Here is a 23369-nt window from a genome sequence, read left to right as displayed (position 1 = left end):
AGCTCACTGTTGTGACCTCCTGTGTGTGTGTGTGTGTCAGTGTGGCTTCATTCAAGTTTCCTCTTCACCTCTCTCATTCCAAAGAATGAAATAGTGTAAAAAATACATGGCTTTTCTTTGACCACTTTTTTGTAATGCTATATGAACATATATTCTATTTCCATCTTAAAAGAGCTCAAACACACACTGGAATACACACTTTCACACACATAAATCAGCAGCACTACAGAGGGATCTTTGTTCCCAGTGTGAGATACCAACTCCACTTCCCACTTTCTTCACATGTGCACTTGACTGTGCGTGCCCACACACACACACACAGACACACACACAACAGCTAGTGTTTTGGTTTCCTGGCCGCCCTATTGTAGCCTGGCAGTCTTTAATAAATGGTCCTCTGTGTATTTGTGTGAGTGTGTGTTTAAACTCATCCGTCAGCCCCCCTGGCCTCATGTCACATCAAGCGTTTCCTTCGCCCTGCTGACACTACTCAGCACTACTGATCACCCAGCGTCACCTCCTCTCCTCCGGGGACGTGTGGCTGCTGAGACTCAGGACACACACACACCTTCTTGGTTCACACCAGCTGACATCCCGCCTCTTGTGTGTCCTGTTTGATTCCCCCTCATATGATCAGCCTGCTCTAGACTCTGCTGCGATGCATTACCGTCGCCAGCCCACCGGGGACAGCGGCTCCCCACCCCCCCACCCCCGCAGCCAGTCACTGGCTCGGCTGAAGGGTCCCAACACCAGACCCCCTTTCATTGCCCTGAATTGACTAGCCTTATTTATATTCACACTCTGTCACACAGGGGGACCCCAATCTCACAATGCCACTGTGGCTTTGTCCGGCAACTCTGTGTTTATGTGCGTGAGAGAAAGTTTGCGTGTGTGTTGGGGCCGTTGTTTAATCGGAAAGCATCTTAGTCCGAGAGTGTGTGTGTTCGTGTGTGTGTGTGTGTGTGTGTCCACTACTCTAATGGAAAGCCTCCTTCTCCTATTCACTGAAGCCACATCACAAGCGGGCAGCTGGGCCATATATATATGTGTGTGTGTGTGTTGCTGGAGGTGTGTGCAGCTGGGCCGTGTGTGTGTGTGTGTGTGTGTGTGTTCGCGAGCCTCCTCTGTGCTCAGTTGTAACCCAGAGCCGTCCTTTCATTTTCCTGTCATAACGTGTATTGATTTCCCTCAACCTTGCAGAACACACACTTGGACACACACGCTTACACGCACATACAGGCGCGCAGATATCCAATGATCCCTAACGGTGCACACAAACCACCTTTATGTGCCGCCAACACACACACGCACACACACACACACACACAGCGTCCGCGGCGACTCTTGAACAGGGAACATTGTGCTTAGAAACGTTGCAGTTGGACTAAGATTACTTTCCACATACAGGCCCCATTTTAGCAGGTGCACACACACACACGCACACACACACATCAGAGACTCTTTTGGACATAAAACAGTAAATACAGCAGATTGCTAAATTAATCTTCCATGTCAGCGCAGCGGCTCATGCCTGCGTTTGCTTGGAAGAAAGTGATCACTCTCGCCCTCCTTAGTGTTTTCTCATTTTCCCTGCCTCACCCTTTCTGCTTCTCTCATATACCTATCCCCCCTCCGCCCGCCACCCCCCTCCCTCCCTCCTCCCGACTCCCCTGCCTAACCACCTCCAACTCTATTTGTATTGTAATTGCCTTGGTAAACAGCACCACTTTGGCACTGAAGCAGCTCTGATAGCTTGTGTTTGGGATGCATTAAGAGTGGCGATGCGGACCCCATAAGTGTGTGCGTGCGCGCGCTTGTCGGCGTGTCTGGCGGAGATTAAGTGGTGTGCATCACGTATCCCCTCTCCTTCTCTGTTTATCATCCTGATTGGTTCAAGTTTCTTTCTATTTCGCCGCTGATTTAAAGATGTCACAGACACACCGCTGATTTGAAACTCCTCTGCCGAGCGTGTCATATTTACAAATGGTTGTGTCGTAGTTTATGTATCATGCCTCTATAGGTGCCGCGTTTGTTTTGGTGTGTGTTCCTCTCCCCGCACGCCGCTGTCCTTCCTAGCTGCTGCTATTGTTCTACAGGGCTCTTGCTATTTATATTCACCGCAAACATCTTCAACTGACTCAAAATTAAACTGACTATTCTACAATGAACCGATATAAAAGCCAAATAAGATGCCACTTTGCCTTTGAGACACTTAAGTATCACTACATTGTTGTGTGGGACTTGATGTAATTATTTTGAGCTTTATATTAGATGAATCACAATGTTTGTCTCCACAATGGTCCAGTTTACAAGGAATTGTCCACATGAGCGTCGACATCAGGGGGAAGCGATTCATTCCAGAGTCCAGAAACGGAGCTAGAGCCCGGCCCAGTCTGGTTCTGCCTCAGTTCCCATTTAAACAGGGATCTTATGCAGAGTGGGAGGGACGGAGAAGTAGCGTTACAGAGACCTAAGGCCAAAGTGCTGAGGGGATATGATGTGATGTGATAAGAATAAGAAGAATAAGAAATGTAAACAGGATTGTTTTGAGTTCATGAAATGATTCGTTGTTTATTAGAACAATTGTTATTCCAAATACGATGCTGCGACTACAATAATGACAAAAGTATGAGCCTCCTACCTTGTTTACTGCAAGTATTACTACCATTCTACAGCATTATTCACAACAATCAAGACTTGGTGTCTCACGTAAGGATGATTCACGTTTGTGTGTTCAAATAAGTCCTTCTGTGCTGCATTTGAAACTTTATTTAAACTTATATTTGCCATCCATAATCTCATTTAGTCTCCTTCATCATGGATAATTTGGTGGTGATGACATCACCCTGTATAATGTGGTGCGCCTGAGAAAAGCAGTTTCTTCAGTGTGTTTGGTGTGAATTCTTTTTTCCCCTCCTCATTGAATAATCGAAACAAACATAAAAAGCGTGTTTCACCAAAATGTTTAGTTTTTAATTAACTTAAATGTACTTTCTGGAGCTTTACTCCAAGACTCCATGGACCAGGTGTCTACAGGTGTTGTCTTACAGTCAGAAGTCTTCAAGCACTTTCTGAACTAAGATAAAATGAAGGTCCAACCAGATCTTCTCATGGAAGGTTAAGCCGAGAGGAAAAATGAAAATAAAATGGCCCCTGACAAAAGCTTGTGTCTCAGGAGGTTGAATGTGACCAGACTCCTTGTGTGTGGCTCTTAAATCTGGCACTAGTATCTGGTGCATATGCTGGAGCTGTGTACTATTCTCCACTGATGATGCAGAAAGGATGATTTTATGGTTTGATTCTTGTCTCTGTTCTGTCCTCAACAATCTCTTCTTTGGCAGAATAACTGATAAAAATGACCTCCAATCTGAGCAGAAGTTGCCTGTCAGTCTGAGAACCTTTAATATCTCTTGAGTTTCGGTACTAATGTAAAGAATAAAGCGGTGAAGAATCCTTTATTTTTGACTGAAATATTTGATTCCACAGTGTTATTACAGTAGCTCCTGCTTCAACCTGTAATGATTTTCACATCTACTAGTCGCTTGCGTGTTTGAGATGCAAACTGGAGATGCTTTGCTGGAGCGACACGTTGCTTCATGGCAGTAAATATGTTGACTATAAAGTGGTGGATTTATGCTGCCAAACTCGGCATGTTCAGCTGCAGAGGCGTTGAGTGTGAGAGCCGCTCAGACTAATCTGGGCCGGTTTAAAGTCAAGTCTTGGTTGCCATTTTTAGAGACCCATGGTGTGATGGGCCTCCAGCATGTTTTGGACAGTTGTCAGTGATGTCATCCAGGTTCTAAAATGGTCCAGCGGGCCTGGACCAGAACACTGAAGAACTCTGAAACAACCTTTGATCCTTTGCTTGTAGCAGGAGTCCTGAAGTTTCAGGACTTGATGGAATAGTGTGATTGTAGTTTTGCCTTTTTCAGTCTGATCTTCCTGGAGTTTGAATTCAGCCAGATTGGCATTGATCTTGTGGAGATGTTCTTTCTCCAGCAATACAATACGTTAATGCAGGAAAACTTTGGTTTTGGCTGCCGCCTCTTATTTAAATAGATTTGTACATGCCGCCTGTGGTAGCATTTAATCTCTTTCATTTCCAAGATAAATTTTGTGCCAAATACTTTAGTGCTCTCTCTGAGGAAGAGGATTCTCTTTCTCCTGAGCTCCATTGTGTTTGTCTGGATTCAGGATTCCTTGGAATAGTGGCATGTTTGTTTGAGATCAGTGCTCCAGTCCCTGAAACACCGGAGCAACAAGACTCAGGAAGTTTACAGCTGGTTAGAGACGTCTGAGAGACGTGAGGTTACCTGAGCTCACGGGGACTTGGCTGCTCACTTTGTTGTGAAATCGCTTTAAGATCTACGGAGGAAGTTTTTGCATGATTATTTCCAAATCACAGTAATGACCATTTGAGGTGACAAGCACCTGAACTAAATGTTGAAACAAAATAGACATTTAAGTGATTTTAAAAAATCCCTGTTTTTATTTGTATATATGTTTGATGTTATGTTATAGTCAAGGTTAATGTTTATATTACGACTCTTCATGGAGGAATAGGTATTTAAAAAGTCTTACTCTCATAATAACATATGTTTCAGTAGTCGTGAGTCAGGAATATTTCAATATTTTTAATACATTACTTTAATACTGTAAATGGAAAAAAATGAATTATTTTCTGAATACACAGAAAACTTGTATTTGTTATCATCCAAAATATATAACTCTAAACTATATACCTATCGCAAATATATATAGAGAGAACATTGTTAAGACAAAAGAAAAAAAAGGGGCTGAGTGGATTTGTGCAGACAAAATACTGGATGACCTCTAGTGTGCCTGGTGGCATCGCGCAGCAAATTGAAAACAAGAAAGAGGGAGCTGCATGAGTCTGTAGAGTGGAGCTGAGCTCTGTCTTTTCTCTCTCCGCAGTACGACGGTCCTCCCATTCTCTGGCCACCGACATGTTCGAGCAGCACCTCGGGGCTCACCTCCTGCAGGTAACAGCAGAAACACTTGACTCTTTTGAATGCCTGATTCTTGTTGCATCCCTATGGGGACCAGCACACGAGTGGAGTGGAAGTGTGGCTCCCTGGTTTATCTCAGGGGCTCCTGGTGTCTATAGTGTCATTCTTGTTTGGGTTTCGGAAGTGAAGGAGAAACCTTTTTTTTTCTTTTAAACTTGTCCCACACGCCGCCTCTGTGATAGCAAGCGTCGTCCTCTGCCATCACTCGCCAGTCCTGTGTTTACACTGAACACACGACAGCACTACAGACGACACGTGGATGCCGACTAAACCAGGCAGGATGCTGGATGCTGAGGCAGGCAGTTGAAAACACCTGTAGCCCTCAGAACGCCACAGTACTGCTGTGTGAAAGTGACCTGCGGGACGGACATATGCCAAAGTGGAGGCCTGGGAGGAGGTCAAGCTCGAGAAATACATGCTGTGGAAACCAAATTGAGAACTAGTTTATTGTTAGTTATGATGAGTTTTGTAGCTCGCCAGAGAGAAGCTAATGTGTAGCCTGAATTAGGCTGCAGTTATACCACCTGACACCAGGTTCCCCCCCCCCCCAAAAGGGCCAGAGTGGGTTTTGGTTCCAACGCCGCAAGCACATATGGGTTAGCCAATCAGGTGTCAGCTGTTACAACCAGCACCAGACTGGCAACTGGTGAGAAGGTGCCCTTTTGAAAGCCTGCCCGCACCGAGGTCCCGGCCATAGATGAAAGCAAGTCAAGTCACGTGGGCAAGTCTCGTTCAGGATGCAGCTTATAAGCCCCGTAATGCATAGCAACAGTTGAAGCAGTGCGTTTGAGAATGGCGTGTCTCTGATATATATCAAAACCCGAAGCTCTAGGACGCTTTCAAACATCAAACCTCATGTGAAAATGAGTCTGACTGATCTACAGGTCCATTCATTGTTCTGCAGAAACCACCGTCGACCCGGCATGTAAATCAGCGTCTAAGCGTCTCTAACTTGTTTATGTTTATGGACAAACTAGCGTCAGATATTCCTCCGACGTCAGGAGGATATTGGCCTGATTCCCTTCGGCGCTGGCAGATGAATGGAGCCTGAGGGCATCTGTGAGGCATGAGGGATGCAGGGTGTGGAGACAAAGAGCCAGAGGAAGTGCAGGGCAGGTGGATCATGATGCAGTCGGCAGTAGGAGTGGAAGGCGAGTGGCAGAGCGACTAGAGCAGAGAGATACGAGGTAACTACAGGGATTAAGCCGGGGAAAAAAAGCAAGGTGTAGATAAGAAGCAGGCAGTGGAGGTGGGGAATGAGAAGTGGGAAGGTAGTGGTAAAACAAAGAGCGCTACACAGGTCTTCAAGAGAAGGGGGATACTTAGGGAGCGGCGCTGATAGAAATCAAATTAACGCTCCAGAAAAACTGTATGATTCTTCCCTCCCAGCTGTCCTCCCGCCATAATAGCCTGATAATTGCACTTTAGTTCTCTGACATTCAGGCGGCTGCTTTTCTCCCGGCCACAACACGCGACGCCCCACACCCCGGCCGCACATTTGCATACTGGATGTGTCAGATGCATAAATTACAATGGCCACTTTAGGCAGCGGGCCGCCAAAATAGCAATCATTCTTGCAGAGCGGAGTGGCCCTTCTGCGAGCGCGAGGACGCCGAGTCGGCTCCTGGATGCCGCTTATGACCATTAATATTAGTCTCTAAAGCAGCACGCGCTAATGGGGCGGCTGTGTACCTTTCACTTCTCATTACACTCAGGACCTGGTGCTGTCTGTAAAAACATTCCCCCTTTACAGCGGCTGATTGACTTGCTCACGTCCCGCCCCTCTGCTTTTTTGTTTACCGCGCGTGTGTGCGTGTGCTAGCTGGCGTCTTGTTGCCAGCTGTTATGCCACGCTGCAGTCTGCGTTTTATGGCGCTTGTTTGATGTCTGATCACATGAATGTATGAACGTGTGATCTTGAGTTTGGGGATTAGGCTGCTTGGGAGAGTCTATTCACGGCGAGGGGCGACGGCTTGTTTGTTCGCTCATTGTAATTTGTTCGATACACACTAATTGCTCTAATTTGTCTGTCTTGTTTGTGCGTGTGTGTGTATGTGTGAAGTCTCTCGATGGATTCGTGTTTGTAGTGAGCCAGGAAGGACGTTTCCTGTACATCTCAGAGACGGTTTCCATCTACCTGGGACTCTCACAGGTGAGTCAGAACAACTGCACACACCACACGCTGCTCCTGGCTCCTGGACTCCCGCGTCCTTCCACTCATGTGGAGTTTGTTTCTACAAGCTGCCATTTGAATTCCTGAAGAGCGTTGATCACTTTTTCACTCTTATTGGATGACTGTGATTCCCGATCACGAAAAGGTCCTCACCTTTCTGCTTGTGCTGCTTGTGGCTTGGCTCCACCGTTGAGTATCGTATATTTACCAAGGTTTTCTAATTATTATTTTCTAATAAATCATATATATATATAGATATATAGATATATATGTATAATTCCCAAAACATAAATATCACAAAACAGCTCATAACTCACTGTCGGAAATGAAGAACACAATCCATTTATCTCATGCCTGTTATGCGCTTGTTCCGTGGGTTGTGTCTTGTGGCCTGACTGCACTCGAGTTGTGATGGGCTGGTGAGGCTTCATGAAACAGTGTCCTCATTTCAGCGCCCACTAGGTGACGCTCTCTGCTCTACAATCTTTGGATTTGAACAACCATTTCACTGAAACCTGCACCTCATTTTTAAACCAACAGCGCCACCTGCTGAGCTCTCAAAGTAAGGTCACTGTTTCATGAAGCCTCATCGACCCATCGCGACACTCCAGTCGTGTGTAGTGGCCTTGACAAAGAACAATAAAGTTTGAAGTGTCTTTTTAATCTTCGGATTGTGTCAAACTGGAGATACATTTGAAGTGGTCAAATTATTGACACATCATTTCCTCTGAATGGTAGAAGTTGAAATGCAGCAGCAGAAATGCTACCATCTTTGCAGCCGTGAATCAACGATGTAGCTTTCCATCACTGGTGCGATGTGGCAGGATAGCTTGATTTCCACGTTTGTATGAAGAGTTTCCTTGTTGACAGTTTATCCCAGCTAACAAGGGTGAGGCGCTGGAGCCTGGTGTGGAGGTCAGAGGTGTGCGTTGACCTGCAGGAGGCGAGACTGAGCTGGAGAGGCACCTTTTCATTCCTCATCTCTCATGATGTGTCCCACCTGTCCCAGCTCCTCAGGATACTCAGAGTCAGTTTTAGATATGAAAGGCAGGGGACTAGGGCCAATCCAGTCACTCTTGAGGCTGGTTGTTGCCTGCATGTATGATTCTGGAAAATGCCTTAAAAATGGGACTGAATGTTTCAGGGCTTCAGAAAGAAATCCAGACTCAGACCTGATATTTTGGCCACTTGTCCAAATCAAACAGACCGTGCCCCTTGACTGAGTTTGCCACGTCCTGCTCTGCAGCGCCACCAACAGTTCTGAAAACGCCTCAGTCCACAGTCACTCATCAGCCTAACACAACATAGAAAAAGAAAGACACACCTTTACGTCAGTGAGAAAGTGGCGCTGCAGCATGGCGGCGGTTACGCTGTGCAGCATAAACATCTCACCTGGACGGGATTTTCAGCGCCGGTGCACATGCAATCACTCACATGGGCTTTAAAAAACAATAATCTTCTGCACACACACACACCTGCTTCAGCTCTACTTCCCACCCCTGCTTACACTTTCATATGGTCCCCGTGTCTGTGTGTGTGTGCGTGTGTGTGAGTATCTCCGACTCCTCTCTGGAGTGTAACCCTCGCGGGGCATCACTCCCCCACCTCCCCCCCTCCTCCTCTCCAGGTGCTCACCTCTGTTGATTGCCTGTGGCCTCTTGTACTGTGAATGTTAAGTCCTGCCATTTTGCCCAGATGCATAAATAATAACAGTAATTACTGGCCCAGCAATCAAAGTGTCGCCCCAACGTGCTGGGCCTGTCTCGGGGAGCAAATCGATAGGCATCTTAAAAGCCACATTGATTGTAGGGAGGGGGAAAAACACCAAGGGGGATGGGAAGATAGATAGAGACAGCGAGGAGAGAAACAGAGGGGGAGGACGGAGGGAGGAGAGGGGCGATAAGAGAGAGGTGTTGGGAAGTAAGAAGGATGAGTGGGGCGGCCCAGTCAGCGGAGTTGCTCCGTCGCAGGTGTCATTTTACCTTGGCAGTGACGGAGGGTCCCGACCGTCAATGAGCGGTACAACAGCTGCCGTGTTAGCACAGCCATCATTTCAGCAACTCCTCCGCCGAGCGCTTCGCCTGACTAAAAAAGTCAATCTTAAGTTTGGGGAGAGGTCACCCTCCGCCGCTCCGTCAGCGCTTGACATTGGGATGTTTTCCAGACAATAATCGAGGAGCGCGCTCTGTTGTCTGCCGTTTCAAAACAGTCTTATTTGTCCTCTATGGCTTCTGAAGGATGTATGCATGATGCAAACGGTTTTGATTTATGATTCATCATCACATCTCACTTGTTGAGAGCGCCACACTCCTCCAGATGGATGCATTATAGAGGAGCTAGCAAGCTTTTCCCTTAATTTCATTCCACGCTATCGCCATATTTTATGCGCCCTGTGATTTTATTTAAGAACCTGCTGCTTGTCATTGGACGCTGAGGCCCGTGAGAGATTAGCGTGATCTGCGTGGAATTGCACGATGTCGAGACAAAGATTATCACAGAGAAGATGACTTATTAATATACACCGTACTCAATTCCAATATATGCCATTTTCAAAAAGACTGAAAAGTGCTCTTACTGAGCATCAACTGTGACTGTGAAGTGCTGTAAATCCGTCCTTTTTCTTCCGGGGTTGGATCACAGGGGCAGCAGCTCAAGTAAAGAGGCCCAGAATTCTCTCTGCTCAGTCACCTCCACCAGTATTTTTCAGGGTAATAGAGGGTGTGAGGGGGTCTAGAGACATAGCCTCTCTGGCGGGCTCTGAGTCTGACCCAAGGTCTGTTCAGGCGTGAGCATGTCTGGAACACTGCACCAGGGAGGCAGCCAGGAGGCCTGATGTGGAGCAGCTGCTTTGGTGTGATCCACATCGAACCTTCTGTAGAGGCGCACGAGCAAGATCAGGCAAGACACTAAGAGTGCAGTCACATCACCTCCTTTTTAGATGTAATGAAGTAAAACACGATCGACAGACTTTTACTTCGACTTTCTTTATTGTCATAAGAATAAAAAAACAGAACAAGATTTCCTTTCATTGGCTTTGCAAACATATTTATAGTTAGAAGGAGAAAGACAGGCGAGGAATCTTCGGCACCACAACATTCTTCAATAAACAAATCGACCCCAATGTAACCTGAAAATGCAGTTTGGAGCAGGACTCCAAATCAACTGTGGTCATATGGCCAGTGGGAAAAGATGGTGGAATATTAATGCATGTTTGTACAGTATATAAACCAAAGATATCGTGAGGAGTAAAAACTTTGATCCAGCTCCAAGGGCCTTTGATAGAGGACTTTCACTTCCCCATCGTCTCGCCATTATCGCTGTGCTCAGAGACACAAACATTAACTCGAAAGAGCTGCTTTAGTTGAGTGCGTCGGCGCTTAACAGTCAATAACCACATTTTCAATAGCTAAATCTCATTTGGACTAAAACCAAAAACTCTGTGTCTCTGCTCCTGTGCTTTAGAGTTGCTTTTGATCTTATTCTTCATCTTTAAGGAACAGTAGAAACAGAAGCATGAAACCTCAACAGTCTGTAGCCGAGGGACATAGATCATGAAAAAGAGCCACTTCCTTAAATCTCTCTTGGTAATAACACAGATACATTCTGTAATAAAAGTCTATTGACTTGTATTCAACATTTCCTACTTTAAATCAGTTTAACAGAAATCTATTTTGATGATTGTTTTTTTTTTTTTCTTTTTGTATCCTCCCAATTTGGTGTCCGACCTACCTGCCGGACACACGCTGTGGAAAGCCCGTGTCAAAAATGAAGCCAAGCAAGTCCAATTAACAAGCCGGATCAGCGAAACTGCAGCTGCTGCAGTAAAACCGTTATTGTTCCGTGAAAATGTGGTCGATTAAAACTTGGACTGATGACTCCCAAATATTAAGAGTAGCAAACATCTAACTATAAAAAGTTGCTGTAGAACAGTTTGGCCAGTGATTTAGCAACGCTGAAAGCAACATTATTAGTGAATTAAATCAGAAAATGTAGTTCATTGGCCAGTAATGGAACACAGGATTTTTTTTTTTATTGTATTATGGTTTCCAATGTGATATAAGAAATAAGTTAAATAAGTGAGAAACTACAGCGCGGGTGTTGTAGAGCATAGGTCGATCACATCCCTGTGATAAAAATGATGTTGTGTTTCCTATGCAGTGTATGGAATAGTGGAGAGATGAATGGAGGTGAAGAGGAGAGTGCAGGCGAGATGGAAGCAACAGCTGAGGAGGAGTGACTGGGAATCTTGGCTGGACCGTAGTGAGAGCTGCCATGATGTTTCTCAGACAATAAGGGAGTCGATGTAATTCCATGAATTCAATATTCAACATTTTAACCCACAGTGTACATACATTAAAAAAAAACACAAGGAGAAGTTGTTGATAGAAAACAAGTTGATCGCAGACCTGGGTCCGATGGAGCAAGCAAACTTTCCCCGGGTCTCTACAAGTGCATCAACACTGCTGTAACATCACGTGCAGAAACACAGAGTGGCTGCGAAAGGCTGCAACGTCCCATGTGCGTCTGCGAAGTGCACCAGAGGAAGTTGTTATTAGTATTGGAAAATTTCTCCTGAGGTCAGTTATCTGTGAATATTGCCCTTGAATTAAATAAAAATAACCTAAGTTCATGTTCACCCAAGTTTTGCTCTGAGAAAGTGTTTTTGGAGGAAAAGAAGTTACGTTTTCTCTCCAAATGCCATGTGTCTGCCAAGAGTTCAGCGGCTGCTGATGCAATAGTGACCCCAGATCTGCAGCAACTCTGACCCTGAGATGGAGGGTGGAGTCTGTGCTTAAACTGAACAGTCAGGGTTTGATCACCGTCTTCTTCGCTGTCTTTACTTTGCAAATGAGTTTCAGAGAGAACTGATGAAGGCCTCCACTCTACTCTAACAACAGCGTGAATCCAGTTGAGGTTTGATGGATGTTTGTACACCTTCTGAAACAACACTCTAGATTGGTGGGAAAAAAAACTGGAAATGGAAAGCGAGCGACTAGACAATTACTGGGAAGAAGGAAAACTGACAAAAGGAACCCGAGCGAGAGCGGCAGAGCGGGAGGGAGGGAGGGAGGTAGACGGGGGAGAGAGAGAGAGAGAGTGATTGTGTAAATAGAGTTTAAATGTGCAGTAGGAATGAAATTCACCTTGGGATTGCCTAGGTAAACAAGGCAGCCGAGGCTTTGGTGGAGATGCTAATAAAAGAGAGCTGTTCTTATCAGCTGAGCAGATGGCCTAACCCATCACCGCGACTCAAACAGGCGCGAGCCATCAGCATTCTAATGAAATTATTTATGATCACAGATGATGTTCCAAACCTTGTGCACACGCAGACAGGTCCACCTGAAGCGGTGATGGAGGAGCTTTTATGATGAGAAAGAGAGACAACTCGATGGAGCCGATATGGAGAGCTGGGTGATATATGGCAAGGGGAGTGTGTGGACCTGTGTTTGTGGGAGGGGGGTCGGGTGGGCAAGGAGATGTGGACTCCAGGGAGGGAGCAAGGACAGACAAACAGCCGATGTTCGGAGTGAAAAGTGTAACTGGTGGTTTGTTTTAGAGGGCAGGCTGCCCCTGTGGCTCCGCCCTCTCCTGTCCCCACCGTCTGACCCCTTACGCCGGGGGCTTCTCCCCTGACAGCGGGTTGCTTAGCAGGCTTAGCCCAGGTCAGACACCTTGGCCAAGGGCACGGGCTGCGCCCGCTCCCTCGGCGCCCGCCGCTATCATTTGTCCACGCGTCAGGGTCCCCCCAGCCGGAATCACCCGGATACACCGAGGATGAAGGGAAACGCAGGAGGGGAGAGGGGGGTCGGCAGGTGAGAGGAGAAAGAAAGGGGATAAATGGGGTAAAGAGAAGGGAAGAAGGATGCGAGATTGAGGGAGGAGAGAATTGATCTGGGGATGGTTAGTATGCAGCCCCTCTCCCCTCCCTCCCGCCCTCTCTCTCTCCCATCAGTCAGTGAGGGCTGAGAGTGTGTTGTGGACCACTGCCCGGATGCCTCATACATATTAAAGCCCCCTGCTATTATTTATATCATGTCTCTCCTTCCCCCCGCCCCGTCACCCGCACGCACGTGTGTGTCTGCGCAGGCCAACACATTGGTGAGCGACATCCGCTCGCACAAACAATGACACGCACTGACACCAGAGCAGACAGTCCAGTCACATCCGCAGAGGTGCGATATCACGTCTGGCCCCGCGCCGCCCCCTAGACCTGCTCTGATGCCTGATCCCTGACTCATCCTCTCAATCGCTCCAGCTCTTTCTCATCTTCCCATTTTTGTCTGATCTGCTTTTCAATCCCTCCACTCCTGCTGCTGATGGAGTGATATTATACGAATGGGCCCTGAGCCTGTTAAAGCCTGTAAGGACCTGTTTGTCTCTCCACCTGGGGGCGGAGGAGCGGAGGGGGGGAGGGATCGTGTCCAGTGTCCAGGACAGAGGTTTCAGACTTCCAGCACATTCCCCGAGTGACCGAGGAAAATCTCTCCACCAAAGACGAAGCTAAACACATGGCAGGAAACACGCGGTTCAGCCAGAGTTTGATAAACCAAACTCCCTCTAATTGCTTGTCAAATATCCAGCCTCTTTCATATAGATAAAAAAAACCACTCATATTTAAATATTAATGAAAAAGTCAGTTTTGATGTCGAAATCAAAAGAAATCTGGCAGAAAAAAAAAAGAAATCCACACCTAGTTATCTCACAGCTGATGTTTTATCTACACGGCGGAGAGACGGCGGATCAAAAACAACGTTTACTCTGCAGAGCCAGTCGCTGTTTGAAGATTCACACCATATAAATGTCATAATGAAGGAGCCAGTGGAGAGCAGTTTTGGGCTGTTTGGAAATGGTGCTGTGAGCGGGTGCGAAGGACCAGACATCCAATTCGACATTTGAATATTCTGATTCATTTAGAGGCTCGCCTCTTCTCTGAAAGGCTTCACTCTTCTTCTGGAACAATAATTCCTCCACAGTTTTCAAATAGACTGAGATGAAAACAGCATCTTCCTCCTCCCAAAACACTTTGATTCACCCGGAACTTGTTTCTAGTCAGGCTAAAATCTCAGCCATGGCCACTTCATGTTGCATTCTGATGCGTCCAGTTTTGTTTAGTTTGCGTATATACACAGTGTCTTGCTCCTTTGGTAGCTTCCATCAGGGGTCGCCATGGGGAGCCAGTCTCCTCCACCTTCAGCTGTCTCGGTCATGAAGCTCCTTCCTGCTCTCCACCTCACTGGTTTCTGGTCCTTTCCGCAGACCTCAGTCTCTTCTTCACTGACCCCTCCAATTCTGCTGCCTCAAAAGGAAGGCTGTCTCAGTGAGTGGAGTGGAGGAGATCATCTAACGCTCTTCGGTCAGGTTCTGGAGATTCTAGAGGATCAGAAAACTGCTCCAAAACTCGTCCTGAAATTCCTGCCTTAATAAGACGAAACTTGAAAACAGGAAGGTTTTCAGGAGCAGATGATTCAGTTCAGCGGGGGGACCTGACTCGGGTCTGGCTCCTGAAGACCCCACACGCTCCGGCCTCAGCTCCACCTTCCTCACTTGCCTGTAGTTAGAGTAGTTTCCTGGCTGCCGTACATCCTGAGGTGAATTTAAGCAGCAGTTTCTCTCCCCTCCCTCCGTGCACCTAATGTCACCATGCATTTGTTTGCATGCAGTTTTATCTTTCATTGACATTCTGGGGTTAAATATTTGTGCACACACGCGGAGGATTAAGTTTGATCTCAAAGATATTTGCAGCCCCTTTAACTGGCTGTGATGCAGCAAGCCAAGGTGAGAGACGAAACCAGAGCAGGATTTAGATTTGATACGATCCTCAGTGTCACTTGTGTGAAGCTTTTTCTCTGAGAATGTTGGTGTCGCGAGATGAAACTCCTCACAGACCCGTATACACACGTTGCATTTGTGCGGCTGGACTCAAGTGTGCGCACCAGTTAGCCACTGTTGGCTTCCTAGTTTGGGTTTTGCCCTCAGAGTTCTGCATCTTTCTGACCTGTGTTTCCTCCGAGACAACACCTCCGCGCAGACTCAGCTGCGACATTTGAATTCATGCCTTCTTGAACGCCACCGAAGGTCTGTTTTTGATTTTGATATTTGATGTCTCCTCAATAGGCTGCGCTTGCCGCTCACCTCGCTGCCACAAGGCCGCTTCTCTTAGCTTCCCTTTCAGAGACGTCCAGCCCAAAGTCATGGCTCCTGTATGCACAAATCACTCACCCTTAATAAAGCCTTGGACGAAACATGCCTCTGACACGACTTCACATGAATCCGATCCTCAACAAATGACAACAAGCTGAAGACTTGAAAAGAAGGGATATATTTAGAATTTGCCTGGAAATAAAACAGTTTGTTGGAGAAAATGATTAGAGGAAAATATTTTATATAGATAATAATAATTTTATAAAATACTTAATAAAACAACATTGTACCGACTACAGGAAGAACACAGAAACTGGTAAAGTAAAAGAATGCCACGTCCTTAAAAGGGCTGGGTTCATTATGATAAATAAAAATTAATCGCATTTAAACTTTCTATCGCAGGGAACATTTTTCAGACTCCAATTCCAGGTGCATCACATGATACAAAGCGATGTAATGAAGGCGACGATCTAAATGAGTCAACAGCAGGGCGATGTAAGTTTCAGAAACAAAAAATGATGCACTTCATGCATCAAACGCCGATGTTGAAGCCTTTGTGAACAGATACAACATAAAGTTGATCATTCTGTTGTCAGATATGATGCGATTAATCGCGATTAATTAATTCTAAACCTGCTAATGATTGTTATTATTCTAGTCGAGTCCCACCTAATATTCAGTCATTAATTTAGAAGTGAAAAAGACTCGTCTGTCTTGGGTAGAATAAACGTCCAAACCGCCTCATCTGTCTGGATTTTCTAAGGAGAAGAAGCAGCTCTACACTGAGTCTCCAGCTGGAGACCTGAAGCATTATTAAAACGGTCAGGTTTCCGCCTGCGTGTCACTCCATCATTTGTCATCCTGCGCGCGGCTCTCTCCCCGGTCGTCGGCGGCGACGGCATATAACTATACGAGTGTCAAGTTATTTTACGTCTGAAGTTTGGCCTTTATAACAGGTGTTAAACTGGCCCCTTAAAGCGGGCGTCCCCGCGGGGCCGGGCGGCTTCACCTCACTTTCTCCCCAGCGAGGGGTTTCCTCCACCTCCTCCGTCACTCCCACCCGGCCGCTCCCGCCTGCTCCGTCCCCCTGCCCGGCTCTCCGGCTGTGATGTCCTTGAGGGCCTGCTGAAGCTCCCATAAAGCTGGCAGTAAATGGCTCTAATCCGGTAATAAATGGCTGTGTCCTACAGACAAGGGTGTGAGGCTGCCGCAGCCTTATCAGATCCACTGCTACGGGGCGCACACGCGTGCACAGATGTAATGGAGGCTGCGAGCGAGCGAGAGTTTGTGTCGCACCTGCTCCGATGGTGCTGCCTTTATGGATGTCATGCGCCAGCGCCGCCATTATTACCTTTAAATGATTAGAGATGCGACTGTGATGTATGATGATGATGGGATCATACAGAGCCGCTGGGATGGACTGCCGCCGGCTACTAAATGAAAGAGCGGGCCGGGCCAGGAGGAATAAAAATAGTCATGTGACCTTTGGAGCGACTCGGAGCTCACCTGTTTTTAATCAGCAAATACCATTGATTTCTATCTCCCTGCTTTTATTTGTGTAATACTGGAGTCACTTAGTCCTCTGAGACTCATGCATCTGTGTGTGCGTGTGTGTGGGGGAATGTCTTACAAGCTCCACACTCCTTGTTGAATTGTAACCCGGAGCAACGTTTTCATTTTCCTGTCATAACATATATTGATTTGGCGCAGGTGTGTGCGCGCGAGTGTTGCTGCTTCGAGCTGAGCTGAGCCTGTGTGTGTGTGTGTCTCCCTGCAGGTGGAGCTCACCGGCAGCAGTGTCTTCGACTACATCCACCCGGCGGACCACGTGGAGATGGCGGAGCGGCTGGGGATCCGGCCGCACCTGAGGGCGGAGGCCGGCTGCCACACCGCCCCCGAGAGCGCCTCCAGCTCGGCCTCGGCCTCCTCCCTGGCTGGCACTCCGGAGCCCGGTACTGAGCCCAGTCGCAGATCTGCTCTGTCAAAGTGTGTCTGGGTTTGTAACCAAGCATTGCTGTCGGCAGCCGCCCCGTCCAGTCCTCACGCTCCGGCCGACGAGCCTCCCGACCGCGGCTTCTTCATCCGGATGAAGTCCACGCTCACCAAGCGCGGCCTGCACGTCAAGTCTTCTGGATACAAGGTGCCGTCCTTTGTTTAGACTGCTTCAACACCTTCAAAACACACAGCAAAAGTTAAAAAAATATATCACATTATTAAAGGTTAAACACTTCTTTCTCATTTGAAGGCCTGTTAAAAACCATACTTTAACTGTTTCAGGCGGGAAAGTGAAAGATTTGCCCAGAAAACCACAGAAATGGTGAACTTCAGAAAACTTTTATATTGTAGTACTCCTTAGTCGTCTTTGATGTTTTTAACCTGCAAGAGTCTCCTAGAACAGGCTGAATGGCAACAGGAATGGGACGTATTCCCTTCCTGTTCGGCCTCCGTCAGCCATCTTGCTTTTGATTATGAGGCTTTTTTGCATATGAAGTTGAAGTTTTTGAACCTAAACGTCTCCTTCCACTGTTAACTTTGGTGAAAAGGAGGCTATGAACGGCTGAATTCTTTATCGCCTCATGTGGCGCTTCCGAAGCTCAAGCCTATTTGGCCCGAAGTGTGTGCAGCAAGAGCCGCGTTCTTTCACATCTATATTCACATCGGTGTGTTTCTCCATCATTCCTGCACATTAGCGCCGCTGTCTCACTCCTGTTCCCGCCAGTGTTGCTCAGCTCTGTCACCCGCTCGTTTCCAGTGTTTTATGGTTACGACCTTATCTCAGGCGGGATTGTCGCACAACAGATGACTGGCGCCGGAGCGCGCTGCATTTTTAGAATCCAAAATGGCCTTTATGTTTATGTTAAACATCCACAGATGAATATTTCCCCGCTCGTCGCGTCGCTGACGGATGGTGTTGTTTAGTGTGTGGGATTTGTCGTCTCTGTCAGGTGATCCACGTGACCGGGCGGATCAGGTGTCGCCCCGCTCTGGTGCCCGGCTCCACCCGCTCCGTGCGCCGGCCCATGGGCCTGGTGGCCCTGGCGCACACGCTCCCGCCCTCCACGCTGAACGAAGTGCGCATGGAGAGTCACATGTTTGTCTTCCGGGTCAACATGGACCTGCAGGTCACCTACTGCGAGAACAGGTGAGAGAACGGTCCCGTGAAACGTGTCTCACTGAGCAAACCCTTTTTGGAATTTAACTCCAGAGACAGAGAGGTTTGGGGCCCAGAAACGGGCGAGTCAAATGAGTCAAGTCTCAGTGTTTATGGTCATAATTCAGCGGCCTCCGCCTCCTGTGGCTGACGTTTGCAGGATATCAGAGTACATGGATCTGACCCCAGCTGAAGTGGTGGGTCACACCTGCTACCACTTCGTCCATGTGGAGGACTTGGAAAACCTCCGGCAGAGCCACGAAGACTGTGAGTCCTTTATCTTCCTCAGCAGAGGCTGATGTGATGAATGAAGCCCGGGCTGCGAACGCCACAGGCGCCCTCTGCTGCCCTCCGTGTGAACTGCGCCTCTCGTGTGTCCCCAGTGCTGCGGAAAGGCCAAGTGGTGACGGGCTACTACCGCTGGCTGCAGAGGAGAGGCGGCTACCTGTGGATCCAGTCCAACGCCACCGTCTCCATCAACCACAAAGCCCCCCACGAGCGCAACGTCATATGGGTCAACTACGTCCTCAGGTGGGTGCGGCCGGCGGACAGGGCACCATGCTGAGTTCAGAGGCGCTTTGAAGGGGGCGAGTGATGAAACCCCGTGCCACGACTGGACCAGGCTCACCACGCTGGAGGAAAGTGATGATGAGCAAATCCTGCAGTGAAAGCTCAGCATATCAGCCGCACGCGGTGGCCGTCCACTTGTATGTTTGGAGCGCGCACACACTTCCTGGTGTAGCTCAGTACACTCGAGACAGGAGTATAAACAGGAAAAAAAACTACTCAGTGGAATTTTCTATTGAGGCTATTGTCATACTTCCCCAACAGAATTTCATGTCCTGAGCCATGTCATATATATGTATGCATATGTATATATATATATGTATGTGGTTATAGCTATATATCTATAGTTTTCAAAAATGTAATATTAATATTTATTTTCTCTACATATTCAAAATTATATTCTTTTGTTTCATAAGCTGTGCATGCAGTATTTTATTTCCTATTTGTGTTTTTATTGGGGTCGAGTCAAGTATTATTTTTTGTTTTCATTATATATTTATTTACATATATTTTTCTTTTTTTAGCTTCCCTTTCTTATTCTCAGTTAGAATGTCTGTCGTGTCGCATTAGATCGTCATATGTTTATTAATATGTGCATATGTTTATATTAAGTTAGCAGAAAACCTGTTGCATTTCAAGGACGTCACTCAGTTTGAACGTGGCTGGAAAGTTTGTGTTGCCAGAGGTTTCTCTGGGAGCTCTGCTTTCCTCCCACAGCCCAAGAGGTTAACTAACGTCTCGTGTGTGAGTGTGTCCTGCAAAGGACCGAGCACCTTTCCAGGGTGTCCCCTCGCTCCTGTGCTAAATCCAATGTGGCATCTGGATCAAATCTTGTTTAATGCTGTGTTTATTGTTGGAGGAATGACTGGGTGAATAAATGGCGTCATTTGAAGGTCAAACGTCAGCCTCCAGTGAGCACATGATTCACACAACCATCAAGACACGGCAGTGAACCATCTGATCCTGAATGGCTGGATTGCAAATCCTAGTCCAGATTTCACTTTTTGAAACAGTTTTGTGGCTTGGCGCTCGCACACCTACTGTTTCCCGTGTTTCGGACCCAAGAGACGCTGCGTTCCGCGGCTCCCATCTGAAGGATGAGCAGCTCCAGGTAGCTCCAGTCATCCTCACACTCTGGAGACCCCGACTTTGCTTTGACATTGCTGCCGTAATTCTGCATTAATCTCTTGGTTTTATTTACCGCACACTCCATTAGCTGCAGGCTTTCACACACACACACACACACGCCCACGTCACCAGCGGCTGAGCGAGAGACGAGCGAGTTTCCAGGCTAATTAGACTGAAGCCGGGTAATTACAACAAATGGATCAGAATTTGGGGCTGAATGGTGTTTTAGTTGGTTAGTGCTGTGATTACAGGAGCGTGCTAGGTGTGTGTGTGTGGAGGGTGGGGTCGCCGCTCAAGTCTCCCTCTCTCTCTCCACAGTCGCACCGAGCTGCCCGACACGCCGCTGGACCTGCTGCAGCTTCCGGAGAGCGTGAGGGCCGAGCGGCTGCGAGTCAGCGCCTCGCCGCCGGAGGCCTCGCCGCAGACCCGAGGTGACGCCGCCGCCGCCACCACACGTCGCTCCGTCGCGTTGTGGACCAACGCTAACTTGCCAGTCGCTCCGCAGGGTCGCAGCCAGGGAAGGCCGAGCCCGACTCCAAGGGCAGGGAGAAGTTCGCCCCCGCCGAGGACAGGAGGAAGCGCCCGCTGAGGTCCGACCCGGAGGGAGCTCCCCCAGAGTCCCGCCGCAGACTGGAGGAGCTGCGGCAGGCGGAGGAGAGCGTCTCGGCCTCCTCGGACCTGGCCAGCGAGAGCGAGGGCGAGGAGGAGGAGGAGGAAGAGGAGGGCGAGTGGGAGCAGGGGGGCGAGGGCGACAAGCTGAAGCAGGAAGACAGCGGGGCGGGCGCTAAGCAGGCTCGAGGAGAGGACGCCCCGACGAGAGGCGAGCGAGGGGGCAGGGTTCACAACGGCCGGCCCGTCATCCAGCAGCTGAAGAGCGTGGTGGCGCCCTCCTCCCTCCCGGGGAACCCCAGCATCAAAACTGAGCACGAGGCCCTCACCACCGGGGGGCGCTGGGGCTCCCACCCTCACACCAACCAGCCCCAGCCCTCTCACGCCCACACGCCCTCCAGCAGCCTCAACGGCGACAGCCCCACCACCCCCATCCCCGACTCCTCCTCCAGCAGCGAGGCGCCCCCTAAAGGTCTCTTCACCCCTCCGTCCCCGGCCCTGTCTCCCGTGCTGTCGGTGTCCTCGCCGCTGCCCCGCGAGGAGCGCGCCGTGGTCAGCCGGGGCGGCGCCGGCGCCGGGAGCAGCCCGGACTTCGAGCTGCTGCAGAGACTGGCTGCGGGCGGGGCGGCGGGCCGGGTCCTCTTCCACCCGCTGGCCCTGGGCCCTCAGGGCCCGCAGAGTCTCTACGCCCCCAGCACCATCCGCTACGCTCCACCTGAGCTGCCCCCCTCCCACCATCACAGCGCGGCGCACGGCGATGGCCTGCAGCTACGCTCGGACCACCACAAGGGACCCCCGCCGGCCTTCTTCCCCCACCTGCAGCGGCTGGCGGCTCTGCCACCCTTCAGCGGTTTCTCCCCCTCTGACAGCCCCTTCTCCTCCAGCCTGCCCTTCTGTATGAACGGACTGAGGGGGGCGGCGGGCCCCGAGGAGGACTGAGGTGAAAGCCGAGGAGGGATCAGAACCAGAGAGACGGTGAAAAGGGCAGGAGAGACAGAAGTGGCAGGACATTAGGCCTCGGCGGACGTCGCTAATTGGAGAAGCGGCCGAATAACTGCGGTCTGAAGTGGCTGACAAGTTTGTGCCGCGGGGAACCGTCACCACTGACAGCGCCTCTCTGAGAAAACGCCACATGGAAACTTGACAAGACGTCGTCTGTCTCTCTCTCCACCACTGTGTTCTGTGTCTCTTCCACTCAGAGAAGCCATATTGTACATAAAGTCCAACCATGAAGACCCTCACGGCCGCTCGCCCCGATTAACCCGATTAACCTTCAAGCCGGTAGAGAGAGAGAGAGACGGACACGCGGCTCTGCGTGCGAGAGGAACTTTGGAATATAAATTTTTATTATCGCAGTATTATATGAATCATCTCTTATAGGGTGATGGATTTTCATTTATCGGGCTTCTCTTCAAAAAGGGAGCCCTGGTGTTTTTCTATTGAATTTCAGCTTAAAAAAACTTAAAGCACACTGTTGGGGACAAAAAAAAAAACGACAAAGAAAATAAGAATAACGTCCCGCACATTCCATGATCCGAAAGGGGAAAAAATGCAATGATGACAAGATGCTGTTTGTCTTTGTTCGTTCAACTAATGATTAATTCTGTTCCACGTGTGTTTGTGTATGAAAGCCATATTCTTGTTTGTCTCTCCGACTCCAGAAGTAACATTCTTCACGTGATGCACAATATAATCCCGGCTCTTTTTGTTGAATGTTCTGGTTCTGTTTGGGGAAAAAAAAGAAGGAAAAAAAAAAAAACAGTGGTTATTTTAACTAAAGCGTCTCAGCACTTAATGGAAAGCTGTTGCAGCGTGAACTCAAAGCACTTCATCACTTAACACTTTCTGTGTGATTAAAACAGAAAACAATGCAAAAGTGGCCGTCGTGGAGTAGAGGAAATAAATATTCATCGACTGAAAGCATCAAACGGTGACCGTCAACCACGTGGATGATTCAACCTTCTCACAATGAAAAAAAAGAAGAAGTGGAAATAGCAAACACTTAAAACGTTCCTCTCAGGATCAAATGCTTTTCAAAGTTCTTTTGTTTATTTTAATGGAAAAAAACTGTGACATTTTAATTAAAAACATTTCATATTTAAAAAAAAAGGGATTTATAACCCACTAAATAAATACTAATTTTTAAGCACTTTGAAAATTCAAATTATCTGCTCAATACTACTTGTGACGCCATTTTTTCCCCCCTTGGTTTGACATGGTGGAGTTTTCTGATTGTTTGGATGTTGGGGATCCGTTGTAGCTGCCACAGAGTGTGCGTGCGTGCGTGTGTGTGTGAGAGAGAGTGAGAGAGTGTGTACAGTGTGCGTCTGCGTCTGTTTCAGTTTGGGTTTCTTGAATAGCTAACCTCTTGCCTATCACTGTGAATCTCATGTCGCCCTCACATCTGTGTGAATACTCCGCCCACTCCTCAAGTTAAATGAACAAATGTAAAAAGAGAACCAGTGATACAAATGATGATAACAATAAAAGAATATTCCAGTAGGAGCACAACTCCCTGTTTCTCTGCGTCTTTCCTCCGGTGAGAAACAACAGCGCAATGAAATATTCA

At 48.2% G+C, this 23369-nt stretch overlaps 1 protein-coding gene across 4 annotated transcripts in view; it reads left to right on the top strand.

Moving 5' to 3' along the window:
• npas1 (neuronal PAS domain protein 1) overlaps positions 1 to 23369 on the top strand; it is a 47792-nt gene extending 24423 nt beyond the window's left edge. For all 4 annotated transcript variants that reach the window (XM_053873227.1, XM_053873229.1, XM_053873231.1 and 1 more), the window contains 9 exons: positions 4936 to 5003; positions 7093 to 7182; positions 17123 to 17297; positions 17370 to 17485; positions 18291 to 18487; positions 18657 to 18763; positions 18880 to 19027; positions 20510 to 20622; positions 20697 to 23369. In XM_053873227.1, the coding sequence (XP_053729202.1) occupies positions 4936 to 5003; positions 7093 to 7182; positions 17123 to 17297; positions 17370 to 17485; positions 18291 to 18487; positions 18657 to 18763; positions 18880 to 19027; positions 20510 to 20622; positions 20697 to 21739 (2057 nt within the window). In that variant the 3' untranslated portion in view covers positions 21740 to 23369. The remainder of the gene's footprint in view (positions 1 to 4935; positions 5004 to 7092; positions 7183 to 17122; positions 17298 to 17369; positions 17486 to 18290; positions 18488 to 18656; positions 18764 to 18879; positions 19028 to 20509; positions 20623 to 20696) is intronic.

The sequence above is a fragment of the Synchiropus splendidus genome, chromosome 8 (assembly GCF_027744825.2).
Source record: "Synchiropus splendidus isolate RoL2022-P1 chromosome 8, RoL_Sspl_1.0, whole genome shotgun sequence".
Classification (NCBI taxonomy): domain Eukaryota; kingdom Metazoa; phylum Chordata; class Actinopteri; order Syngnathiformes; family Callionymidae; genus Synchiropus; species Synchiropus splendidus.
This window is presented reverse-complemented; position numbering and strand designations above follow the sequence as displayed.